At 39.8% G+C, this 13,404-nt stretch overlaps 2 protein-coding genes across 16 annotated transcripts in view; one reads left to right on the top strand and one right to left on the bottom strand.

The window, feature by feature from the left end:
• The window catches only part of LOC112072814 (pumilio homolog 2), a 67,073-nt gene extending 57,976 nt beyond the window's left edge, over positions 1–9,097 (bottom strand). For 5 of the 15 annotated variants that reach the window (XM_024140197.2, XM_024140201.2, XM_024140204.2 and 2 more), the window contains exons 1-2: positions 8,917–9,095; positions 6,756–7,122 (exon numbers count right to left, since the gene is read on the bottom strand). In XM_024140197.2, coding sequence (XP_023995965.1) covers positions 6,756–7,109 — 354 coding nt within the window. In that variant the 5' untranslated portion in view covers positions 7,110–7,122; positions 8,917–9,095. Of the gene's footprint in view, positions 1–6,755; positions 7,123–7,776; positions 7,951–7,984; positions 8,264–8,583; positions 8,778–8,916 lie in introns of those variants that run through there. The other 10 variants (XM_024140207.2, XM_024140211.2, XM_024140208.2 and 7 more) reach the window with 6 other exon arrangements.
• A 755-nt stretch (positions 9,098–9,852) lies between these two features.
• Positions 9,853–11,541, top strand: LOC112072813 (rho-related GTP-binding protein RhoB). The gene has a single exon (XM_024140196.2). The coding sequence runs from the start codon at positions 10,074–10,076 to the stop codon at positions 10,662–10,664; it is 591 nt and encodes a 196-aa protein (XP_023995964.1). The 5' UTR covers positions 9,853–10,073; the 3' UTR covers positions 10,665–11,541.
• The last annotated feature ends 1,863 nt before the right edge of the window (positions 11,542–13,404 follow it).

The raw sequence follows: 13,404 nt of genomic DNA, 5'->3' as shown, positions 1-13,404 counted from the left end.
TTTAATGTACTTTGTTTATACAAGCAATTTGACTTTGGTAAAAAAAAAACTGACACGGGTCATGTCCTTGTTGGTGCGACCAAATCATGTGCTGGTGCCATCAACTGAAAGTTGGTAGCACCAGTGGAAAAAGTTTGTCTAGAACCCTGGTAAGTGATTTCTATATTACTTTTCAATGAACAGGTTAATTTATTTAGACTCTTAATGTTGACTCATGTTCACCAATAAAATGTCAATGTGTGACGTTTTATAGGAACCTTGCAAGTGCTACAGGAGTTTGCATCCATTTGCTTTCTTCCAATTTTGTTATGGTGTCCTACATAAGGGACGCGAGTGGCATTTCCCGTATGATTGATTGAGGATCTCCATATTGCAAATGTACGGTCCCTTACTAGACGTCCGCGGGTGTTATTAAAATAGGCCGACGGCCTCAGGGCCCAGTCTTCTGGGAAATCATCAAATAAAGTCTAGGTCATTTAGTTTCCGCATTACACATTTTTATATTTTTCTGCTGTATCGGAAAAGGCTGTATATTGCAAATGACATGGCCGTTTTCTCAAACGGAAAAGACTTTGAAGACAAAACTTGGTGAGCACAGGTTTGGCCAAATGTACTTTTAGCCAAGAAACAAGATGGAGGTTGTCTCAACGCTCTGAGTTAATCACATTTTCTGGGATTAATATTTAATGGTAAATCTGTATTGATAAACTGGGTAAATCAAGATGAAACTTAGCCAATTCACAATACCGTAGAATGCATATTCAATACGAGTGTGCATGCATCAAGTTATTTTGCTTGTTTTGGCTGATTTCATGGGGCTACAGATGTTCCCCTTCCATATGGGACTTATTGTACTGATCAACATTTCTTCATATGAAGCAACCACATGTTTTATAAAAAATAAAATAAAGTTTGTCTCGTTAAGACCTAATGATGTCCTTCACAGTGAGAGAGAAGTGACTTGAGGGAGACAAAGTGAATGAATAAAGTTAATGGCAATGACAATCAGCTTTGAAATCACTATATTTTGAATTATGTATATTATCAAACAAAGTACTAGGGTAGTGAATTGATGATGGCTTCAGCTGAAACCTAAGGTAGGTAAGTCTACAAAACTGGAAGCTACTGGTATCTCCTTGCATTGTAAAGTGTTCAAGCCTGTAATGAATCTAGTTTTGCAAACAGTAATTAACATTTCTACATGCCGCGTTGCATTATTCAAGCAGGGCTCTGCGCACACAAATAAGTTAAGGAGCACAATGAAAAATATTTGAGATAAAGCACTGCATAAATAGGTCAGATCAATAACCGTACTTCATGCTCTATAAAAAATGTATAAATGTGAACAAATAAATTGGTTATGTCACATTGTTACTCTTTAGAGCATAATATACGGTTATAGATGATTAGTGAGGAATCTGTAGTTCTTAAAAAGCCTTCATAAGATTAAATTCAAATAAAGCGAGACGGAATTTCCTTCACATTTTTATGGTTGGTTTTTGGCTACGCTACTTTGAAGCAAAGCAAGGCTCATTATCTGAAGGTAAATAAACATTTTTTTTTAAGATTTTATTTTCTTAATCAGTTTTCAAATGACTAATGCCTCAAGCTCACATTGTAAAGTGATGGGTGACGTGCTGATAGCCTGCCTACCGCTGACTATAGCCTATGCACTCAAATGGCAAATGGGAAACACGCTTTAACTACGAGTTGAGAAATAAGCTTTAAAAAAATATTGCGATTCCATTGGGATTTGTTATTTGTTGTGCAATGACTGGGCTTTTAGAAGCACATTTCAATTCAGTACTAGCTTTGAGGATGCTCTCATGCTGTCAAAACAAGTGATAGGCCATTCCCCTCAAACTAGGCTCTATATACTGTGCGCGTGATAAATAAGATGCATGGCGACTAATGAAAACACACGAGGCTAATTAATTCCACTAAATTGTGCAAATTAAACTATAGACCGATAAGCGGTTAACATCCCTAAACACAATAGATGTTATTTTCCCCTTTGTAAGTCATTGACATTATACCCTGACTAAACCAAAATAAATTTGGGAATATGTTATTCAATTATTACGCGTGCGCCAACGAGCATCTGCGTTGCCAAGGGCTAAAATAGAAGTCATTACAATTTCTGCAAGTCCTGCCTCTCCCATCTCCTCATTGGTTTATAGAAGCAGGTACCCACGTGCCATCTCCTCATTGGTTATACCCACATGGGTTATTGAAAGACGAACTGTTTTGCCGGTTGTTGTGGTAATACTATGAAAGTGTAGATGCCAATCACCATATAAGTTCAAAGATGAAAAAGCCTGGAAGGAGGAGATATAACTAGAAACAATTCGGTCGGCCGTTTTGTGTGTGGATTAATTGTCAGAGTAGAGGACCTTGTGTATTTCAGGTAAAATAACTCAATGTTTATATCCCAGGACAAATTAGCTAGCAACAGCAAGCTAGCTAAATAAGACAAATTAGCTAGCAAGTGCAAGCTAACTAGCCATACATGTTTAATAATGCTTTTCGACCTGTCCCCAAATTAAATGTCATTGGTTCAGAGTTTGTTTTGATATTTTAACCTGCGTGTCGTGATCGCGTTTGGTGTAGGGGGACAAAATACATTTGTGCAGCCGGTTTGGGTTCCGTGTTAGATATAAGCCAAGCCTATACCCTTGTGCAAGAGATCACTGACTGAGACCCCCCCCCCCCAACTTTACACACAACCCAAGTCAGTTGTCTACAAGTTGGGCGTTTCCTGGGAATGGAACCTAAACGTTAAAAAAAAATTGCACTCAACTTTGAAAAAGATTTTAACTAGGGATGCAAATTTCAGTAAATTTTTCTGCCGACTAACCTAACCTTGTTAACCGGTAATTTTTTTAGCAAATAGTAAAATAATGTGACCAATTGAAAACACTATGCATACATACAAGGAATTTAACATTTTCAGAGGTTAATTGAAACATGCAGTGGCAAGCCAATCATCTCACAGCCAAAAGGATTTATTATGGAATTTACAACTATTGTAATGAAGCAGCAAATGTAAAAACATAATTTCAAACATTTGGCAAAATGCAATTTCACAGGAAAATACCTTTCTATACAGTGCCTTCAGAAGGTAATCATACCCCTTGACTTATTCCACGTGCTACAGACCGAATTCAAAAATGATCCAAGTCGATCTCCCCTCTACACACACACACAATAACGAAGTGAAAACCCGTTTAGAAATGTTTGCAACTGTACTGAAAATTAAACAAACAAATCTCATTTACATAAGTATTCACACCCCTGAGTTTATATACAGCAGCACCAGTCAAAAGTTCAGACACCTACTCATTCAACGGTATCTTTATTTTTACTATTTTCTACATTGTAGAATAGTGAAGACATCAACAGTATGAATTAACATATGGAATAATGTAATAACCCAGTGTTAAAATTAAAATACATTTTGTAGTTGAGATTCTTCAAAGTAGACACCCTTTGCCTTGATGACAGCATGGCACACACATTGTCTCAACCAGCTACACCTGGAATGCATTTCCAACAGTCTTGAAGTAGTTCCCACATATGCTGAGCACCTGTTCGCTGTTTTTCCTTCCCTCTGCGGTCTGACTCATCCAAAACCATCTCAAAATGGGTGAAAGTCAGGTGATTGTGGAGGCCAGGTATTATGATGCAGCACTCTGTTACTCTCCTTCTTGGTCAAATAGCCCTTACACAGCCTGGAGATGTGTTGGGTCATTGTTCTGTTGAAAAACAAATGAAAATCCTACTAAGCGTAAACCAGGTGGGATGGCGTATCTTTGCAGCAATTTGACCATGAAGGCCAGATTCACGCAGTCTCCTCTGACCAGTTGATGTCGAGATGTGTGTTACTTGAACTCTGTGAAGCATTTATTTGGCCTGCAATTTCTGAGGCTGGTAACTAATGAACTTATCCTCTGCAGCAGAGGTAACTCTGGGTCGTCCTTTCCTGTAGCGGTCCTCATGAGAGCCAGTGTCATCATAGCGCTTGATGGTTTTTGTGACTGCACATGAAGAAACTTTCAAAGTACTTGAAATTTTCCGGATTGACTGACCATGTCTGTAAGTAATGGCCTGTCATTTCTCTTTGCTTAGTTGAGCTGTTGTTGCCATAATATGGTCTTGGTCTTTTACCAAATAGGGCTATCTTTTGTATACCACCCCTACCTTGTCACAACAGCTGATTGGTTCAAACACATTAAGGAGGAAAGAAATTCCACAAACTAACAAGGCACACCTGTTAATTGAAATGCATTCCATATGTGAGATTAAAATTAGAGGGGGAATCTAAAGATGTAACAAAAAGAATAACTAGAATTGTGCCTTTTGCTTCTGGATTCCAGGTGACCACCTCATGAAGCTGGTTGAGAGAATGCCAAGAGTATGCAAAGAAACATCAAGGCAAAGGGTGGCTACTTTGAAGAATCTCAAATATATTTTGATTTGTTTAACACTTTTTGGGTTACTGCATGATTCCATGTGTTATTTCATAGTTATTGATGTTGTCACTAGTATTTGACAATGTAGAATATAGTAAAAATAAAGAAAACCCCTTGAATGAGTAGGTGTGTCCAAACTTTTCACTTGTAGTGTATGTTAGAATCATCTTTGACAGTGATTACAGCTGTGAGTCTTTCTGGGTAAGTCTAAATGCTTTGCACATTTGATTGTACAATATTTGCACATTCTTTTCAAAATTATTCAAGCTCTGTCAAATTGGTTGTTGATCATTGCTAGACAACCATTTAAGTCTTTCCATAGATTTCCAAGCAGACTTAAGTCAAAACTGTAACTAGGCCGCTCAGGAACATTTCCTTTCTTCTTGGTAAGCAACTCCAGTGTAGATGTGGCCTTGTGTTTAAGGTTATTGTTCCGCTGAAAGGTGAATTAATTTGTGTGCCTGGTAGAAAGCAGACTGAAGCAGGTGTTTGCCTGTGCTTAGCTCCATTGTTTTTTTTTGTTCCTGAAAAACTCTCCAGTCCTTAACGATTACAAGCATACCCATAACATGATGCATCCACCACTATGCTTGGAAATGTAGAGCGTGATACTCTGTTGTATTGGATTTGCCTCAAAAATAACACTTTGTATTCAGGACAAAAGGTTAATTGCTTTGCCACTTTTTAAAAAAAGATTTATTACTGTAGTGCCTTGTTGCAAACAGGATACATCTTTTGGAATATTTGTACTTTAGACAGGCTTCCTTCTTTTCACTCTGTCAATTAGGTTAGTATTGTGGAGTAACTACAATGTCGTTGACCCATCCTCAGTTGTTTTCTCCTACCATAGCCATTATACTGTTTTAAAGTCACCACGGGCCTCATAGCGAAATCCCTGAGCGGTTTCCTTCCTCTCCGGCAACTGAGTTAGGTAGTACGCCTGAATCTTTGTAGTGACTAGGTGTATTGATACACCATCCAAGTTGTAATTATTAACTTCACCATGCTCAAAGGGATATTCAAAGTCTGCTTGTTTATTTGTTTATCAACCTACCAACAGATGCCATTCTTTGCAAGGCATTGGAAAACCTCCCCGGTCTTTGTGGTTGAATCTGTTTTTGAACTGTACTGCTCAACTGAGGGACCTTACAGATTGTTGTATGTGAGGGGTACAGAGATGAGGTAGCCATTAAAAAAAGTTATGTTAAACACCATTATTGCACAGATTGAGTCCATGCAACTTGTGAAGCAAATTTACTCTCCTGAACTTATTTAGGCTTGCCATAACAAAAGGTTTGAATACTTATTGACAAGACATTTAACCTTTTCATTTGGGGGGGGGGGGTCTAAATACACATTTCTAATTTGACAATTGAAACAATTTTAAATTCAGGCTTTAACAAAATGTGGAAAAGGTCAAGGGTGTGAAAACTTTGAAGGCACTGTAAATAGCGCACCTGATGCAAACAGTTCCATATATGGGATTAAAATTAGATGGGGGAATCTAAAGACGCAACAAAAAGATTAACTAGATTTGTGCCTTTGGCTTCTGGACAACAAAAGAAAGTTGATATGAAAACCAATTGAACAGGAGATAAATGCTGGTTTCAATGGCAAATGAGGAAGTCTTTATAAAATAATTGACTCCATGTTTCTGTCATGGGATTTTGGCTCATCTACTTTGGAGCAAGGTAAGACATGCCTCATAATATGAAGTAAAAAACATCCAGGTTTCAAACAATGCATACTCCAATTGCAAGGTGGTTGGTGACGCGCTGGTAGCCTACCTACCGTATTCATTGCCTAGGCACTCGAATGGAGCACGGGCTTCAATTAGGAGTTGAGAAATAAAAATAGTAGCATTAGAAAGCTGAGATCCTCTTTTTAGCCGTGGCCATCAAGTGTTAACACACGATTGCATTTACAATTTGCAGCGCAATGACTGGGTTTCTAAGAGCACGTTCCACTCAAGCAGCAGCTCTCACTGTCTGACAGGTGATATTATTCTGCTCAAACTAGGCTCTAAACGCTGTGCATGTGTGATAAATAAGACACTGGATAAAGTAACGAAGATGCACACGTGCCAACTTAATTGCACTAAATTATGCAAATTAACCTGTAGACATAAGCATGACCGGTGAAATTTCTGTCATGCTTGGGGCTGAAACGGCATAAGGTCCCTGCGGTGGTAAAGTCGTTTCTAAAAGGTTTGAGGTTTGCTTCATTCAAATATTGTACCTTCATCAAACAGAAAGCAGTTTGGCCCTGGCAAAATCCTCATACCTGGTCAATGTGGTTTCCATCTCCTGTAGGCCAACGGTGCTTGCTAGGGGTGCAACCTCCCAACTGCTCACCAGGTTGCCTCTGGAAGAAGTAGCCAACTGTGGCATCGTCCTGAGAGCGCCCACTCAGTGGAGGCTGTGGGGTGCCTGGGGTGGGGTTGGGGCCCCTATCCATGCCCTGCAGAGGGTGTGGCCCTCCGGGACCCTGGCCTGCTCCCCCTATGGCTGCCAGGGAACCCCCTCCATGAACTCTGACTACCCCAACTTCAGGGGCACCGTTTGTGTGCAGCATCCCACCTCGTGTCTCCTGCCAGGCCACGTCATTCATACCTAGGATGCTGCATGGAATGCTCATTCCACGAGGAAGCCTATGGAAGGGGAAAATAATCGAACATGTCAGAGGGTTGCTTTACATTGGTTATGGATAGCACTAGTCAAACATTAGGCTGAGGTTTCTGATATTGAATGTAAGCTTATTGAACCAACCAAACATACAAGTGTATTAACTGTAGCTAGTAAAATAAATATCGATATACTGTATATATACTGTTTTGGTCCCTAACGTTAAGACAGTTTCCGTTATTTTATTTGTTTAATAAATTAGCTATAATGTCTGCAGAACTGCAGCAGAAGCACTGTCAGCGTCATAAATAAGCATCGTCTCTAGCTAGCAACAGCAACATAATCTTCTCTGGGGACGTTACATGCCCCTGCTTTGACTTAGCTACCTGGCTATCTAGACAACTTATTTATTACATTGTTATACATTGCTAACATTAACGTATTTTAAGCTAAATTAGCTATGAAAAGTTAGCTAGCTAACTCCATTACGTTGCGGAAGTGTCCCGAAAGTCCGTGTAATATGCGCTTTGGCCTTCTTAGCCAAACAGCTAAAGTTAACTAACTAACATCAATCGTGAACATACGCTACCTACATCACAGACAGTAGAAAGCAATGTAACGTTATGGATATAGCTAGCAAAACAATGTTAGATCGATGGATAGCTAGCTAGCCAGCCTACCGTTGCTAGCTAACTTGTTAGCGTAGCCAATCGAACAATGAATGTCTGGCTGGAGTGTTCAAGTCGCCGTTGTCGGATGTGTGTGTTTTGCTAGCTAAATAAATATTACACACGGTAGTAGTGTAGAAAGCCGGTGTACCTAGTTAGTAGCTAGCTAACGTTAGCCACATATTGTATCTAGTTCGTTAACGTTAGTTTAACTACCTACCGTTAGCTAGTAGTAACGTCATTCAAACACGTTTTACGCGAAATTGATAACATTCGCTAGCTAACTAGCTAGCAATTTCGGCGCATAGAGTCTCTAGATTACTAGTTAGCGAACGTTAATGTTGGTTGTGTGGTTGTTGCTTTCACGAAAATGTTGAATACCACGAGTAGTTAGGTGTCTAGCTGGCTACTTTAACTAGCTAGCTAAACCAACTCTACAAACGACGTCTACTGTATAGTTTGCAGACTCGGTTAGTTTAGCATGAAACTGACGTCAGAAAAACAGTTAACTACAGTAGCTAGCTACGTTCACGATTTCCCTGTTCATGACAACTGGCTTCATAATTCAGACCACAGTCATTGGTTCAGACTGGAAAAACAACCGTTCGTGAACTAGTTAGATAACTAGATAATTAGCTATATTAATTAGCTATAATGCCTAGCTACCTGGCTATCACATTTGTTCGTTAAACTAACGGTAGACAGAAGCCAAATTAACTAGCTAACGTTGCCAGTTCACTTGCAAATCTAGCGTCAACGTTTAATTTGTTTGTTAGCTACTAGCCTAGCTAGCTAGGCAGAGTAAGGGAGGCCCCTTACCTTTTCAGTTTGATAAAATCAGCGCTGTAAAATTACTAGTGTATTTTAATAACTGCATACAATGAAGGCATAACTCTCCGTTGTGCAAACGCCGTTGAACAGTAAGCAAACCTTGTTAACCGAGTGAAACATACAAATGCCGTCTGGTGAGCTGTATTAACAAAACACCATTGCTGGGTAACTAGCTACACTAACAACATGGCCCCCCTCCAAGTTCCAGAGGGGCCTTACCCGCTAAACAAAAGGGGAAATACTCAACGACCAAGGCAATAATCCACACTTAAAATAGTGAGAATGCGTAATACATCGCATTATATAAACTTAGATACTCACGCGCTGTCTTTTAGAGTGAAGAGCGATGTTTGTACAAAATGTCAGTGGTTGAAATGTATATTGTTTTGTTTCCGTGGAGATCGGTGTTTTAATGATTAGCTACGATTGAACGTGCAATGAAGGAGTTTGACTACCACGCTAGTGCCCTCCCTGCAGTCTATATGCATGTTGTACGTTAGACCTGCGCACTAACATGTCAAACAAGCCAATATTTGCGATTATAATAAAATAGACTATGAAAAATGACCCACTCATAATTTCTCAATTATTTACATGTAGTATGCATGATTTCTCTGTATCAATGAACGTCTACTAGGGAGTCCGTCCAGTGTAAAATTTCAGTAATGCTGATCAATATTTTTCATGATGTTTAATCAATATGACTAATTCCATAGGTGTAACAAAAACCATTTTGAGCAATTTTTCAATATTTTATCATCTTTGTTTCATGGGGAGAGAAAGCAAGTTGTTACATGGGGGACATAGGCCTGCCCGTGCGTAGGCCCTGGAAAAAAACGTCGCATTGGGAATTGTTATCTTGTTATTTGATGGCCAGCTGCGACACACAATTTATTGAAATATAAACATATTTTTTTTGTAGGCCTAGAGCTGGCCCTACTTTAGTATAGGCCTTATGTGTTTGTCAGATGGTTAGTGGCATATAGGCCTATGTCAAATGACTAATCATACATGAAGTTATGTGATTGTGAATTAGGAAACATTTATTGAAAAAAATGTAGGAAATATTCCAAAGACATTGCCAAATTAGTTGATCCCAGGTCGGTATCTGGGCGAGACATGATCCTCGTGGTACACTACCCTCCCCTACCGACAAAGCAGGACTGGGATCCAATCACCTCCTTTTTTCGAAATGATGATATCACCTCGGTAGTTACGATTGGATTGCTATATTAGGAAAGCGCCGTGCTCTTTATAAAGCAAGCGCTTCAGTGGTTGGACAGGGATAAATATTTGGGAATTATCGAATCGAGCGGCTAAACGCACTAGCATACATTCAGGGAAGTTTAACAAGACTCATAGCCAGAATCCGTAGCTAGCTAACACAAAGACAGCTGATACATAATTATTTTCGAATGTCATATTTGTTTAAAAGCTAGAATCAAGGGAAAGTGGTCTATCTGTGTCAAAAGCAACAAATGGCAGAGATACGAAAAAAGCTGGTCGTCGTCGGTGACGGCGCGTGTGGGAAAACCTGCTTGCTGATAGTATTCAGCAAAGACGAGTTTCCTGAGGTTTATGTGCCAACTGTATTTGATAACTATGTGGCGGACATTGAAGTGGACACCAAGCAAGTCCAACTAGCACTATGGGACACGGCTGGACAGGAGGACTACGACCGCCTTCGCCCGCTGTCCTATCCGGACACCGATGTCATCCTGATGTGCTTTTCCGTGGACAGCCCGGACTCCCTCGAAAACATCCCCGAGAAATGGGTGCCAGAGGTTAAGCACTTTTGTCCCAACGTGCCAATTATTTTAGTTGCCAACAAGAGAGACTTGCGCAACGACGACAATGTTAGGACCGAGCTGTCCAGAATGAAACAGGAACCCGTGAAAACAGAGGACGGGCGCGCCATGGCCGTGCGCATTAGTGCATATGACTATTTGGAGTGTTCTGCTAAAACAAAGGATGGTATTCGGGAGGTGTTCGACACTGCGACACGTGCAGCTTTACAGAAGAGATCAAAACCCTCCAGCGGTTGTGTAAACTGCTGTCTGTTGTTGTGATTGAATGAACGGCTGACGTAAGYGATAATATAGCCCCACGGCTGCCAACACCATCAAGACCTGTTGTCCTTGTGCTTGAAAAGTAAAAAATAAATAAAAACTCCGTGCGTGTCTCCCATTAAAGACTTTCTTGCGAGCCAGTAGCATAATGTTAAAAATAAATGATCTGGATCTATTCTGACCAATTTACCTTATTTGACTCGAATATATAATCAAATASAAGTACAACGGACACTCCCTGTGATTTAGAATTTACTGAAGAAATACGTTTGTCAAATATTCAAGATGTTGCCTGAAATGATGCTGTAGTCTTTGAGGATCTTGTTCCAAGTAGCCTACTTGAGTGTCGGGGGCCAAGGCTTGTTGATATGCAACCAGTGTGTTTGGCAATTTATGGAATCTGTGGAGGGAAATATAGGCCTATAGCTGAAAGCAGTGCTCAAAAGGGAAAAGCAACGCACAACCTCGAGTTTTAGTGAACGCTTTATCCCCTTATATGGTCACATTGCATTATTAATGTGAAAGAGGTTATTGCCCAGCTTTCAAGCAAAGATTCGACTTGCTCAAAGTGTTGGCGCCTACATGACTGTTTTGAAGTGTAAGCCTTAGACTACATTTTTTTGGGCCAAGCTGCTCTCATACTGATCAAAAGGGCTGTCCATCCTGCCTCCAGTGGGGGTTTTTTGTGTGTAAATTGTTGACATTGCATTAAGATGACAGGGTCTGCAGCACTATGTAAAGAATGAATGCAATTATTTCGCATATTGTATATGGAGTTTCAAAAAGACCCCACAAGTGCAATATGTTTTTGTCTTCAAGTTTGTGTCACTGTTATTTCTATTGTTTTTAAATAAAGATATGATCATAATGTATAGCCTACTGCCAGTTGAATTCCATTTGTTTGGCCTCTGCTGGGGATGTAAACTGTAAATGCACATGGGTAAAACCTCATTATTTTACTTTTGTGTATAACTATCTGTCCCATAATTGATAGGGACAGTTTCATAGTGGATCATCATAGCAAGAATTAACTCCAAAGTCAGGAATTTAACATCACCAGCAATATAGAGATAAAAATATATATATATTTCAACCCTGACATATGTGTCTCCTGTTCCTCAGGGTCACAAAACAATCCACTTATGTAATGCAACTATAGCTTACTGCTAGCAGCAGCTCACCCACATCATGCATGTTTTCACTCCAGCCTTGTTTAGGATAAATGGCAAAACAATTCAGGACACCACCAACTACCCCTGATGCAGGAAGGGGTTAGGTGGTGTGGAAAGCTATCAAAAGCAAGAGGAGAAATAAAACAGAAAAAAACAACACTGGAAATAGTATGACAGCACAAAAAGAGGAAATGAGCTCAAAGGACAGAAAACATATAAAGACAGGGCAAACAGGATGACTATGGAGACTGCTTTCCATTACACCCCAACTACATAGAAACGACTGGAAACACTGGTAGGCCTACTAAATGTGAAGGTGGTCTGCAGTGGTCAGCTTAGTGGTTTAAGACAACAATGACACAATTCTTTCCCCTTCTACTGTATTGTGTACGTTATTGGTTTAAGCTGGGGGAGATAAGATAGACAGTTTTTGTTTCTAAAATGGGGATGGTTCTATCAAGAGAACTGTCAGGATATTACACAATAATTGTAAAACAACAATACATTGTCTAGAAACAGGTGCAGTGGAGAAAGAGACATGAAAAACATGATGCAGGAACAACATAGAGGGGGGACTTTTTTTGTAGGACACAGAAGTTCTTGGATGCCCAGTCAGGTTATATACAGTTGAAGTTGGAAGTTTACATACACTTAGGTTGGAGTCATTAAAAATMATTTTTCAACCACTCCACAAATTTCATGTTAAAAAACTATAGTTTTGGCAAGTCGGTTAGGACATCTATTTTGTGCATGACACAAGTCATTTTTCCAACAATTGTTTACCGACAGATTATTTCACTTATAATTCACTTTATCACAATTCCAGTGTTCCAGAAGTTTACATACACTAAGTTGACTGTGCCTTTAAACAGCTTGGAAAATTCCAGAAAATGATGTCATGGCTTTAGAAGCTTCTGATAGGCTAATTGACATCATTTGAGTCAATTGGAGGTGTACCTGTGGATGTATTTCAAGGCCTCCCTTCGAACTCAGTGCCTCTTTGCTTGACATCATTGGAAAATCATAAGAAATCAGCCAAGACCTCAGAAAACAAATTATAGACCTCAACAAGTCTGGTTCATCCTTGGGAGCAGTTTACAAACGCCTGAAGATACCATGTTCATCTGTACAAACAATAGTACGCAAGTATAAATACCATGGGACCACGCACTGTCATACCGCTCAGGAAGGAGACGCGTTCTGTCTCCAATAGATGAATGTACTTTGGTGCGAAAAGTGCAAATCAATCCCAGAACAACAGCAAAGGACCTTGTGAAGATGCTGGAGGAAACCTGCCCAGGGACTGCGGTTGAAAATTAGCCGGCTGGCTAAAACCGGCACTTTTACTGAAACGTTGATTAATGTGCACGGTCCCTGTAAAAATAAAAATAAACTCAAACTCAACAGGTACAAAAGTATCCATATCCACAGTAAAACAAGTCCTATATCGACATAACCTGAAAGGCTGCTCAGCAAGGAAGAAACCACTGCTCCAAAACCGCCATAAAAAAGCCAGACTGTGTTTTGCAACTGCACATGGGGACAAATATTGTACTTTTTGGAGAAAT

This window comes from Salvelinus sp. IW2-2015, unplaced genomic scaffold (genome assembly GCF_002910315.2).
Source record: "Salvelinus sp. IW2-2015 unplaced genomic scaffold, ASM291031v2 Un_scaffold2050, whole genome shotgun sequence".
Classification (NCBI taxonomy): domain Eukaryota; kingdom Metazoa; phylum Chordata; class Actinopteri; order Salmoniformes; family Salmonidae; genus Salvelinus; species Salvelinus sp. IW2-2015.
This window is presented reverse-complemented; position numbering and strand designations above follow the sequence as displayed.

What these genes read in the sequence shown, in the direction of transcription:
- LOC112072813 (XM_024140196.2), top strand. Translation starts at nt 10,074, where the DNA reads ATGGCAGAGATACGAAAAAAGCTGGTCGTCGTCGGTGACGGCGCGTGT.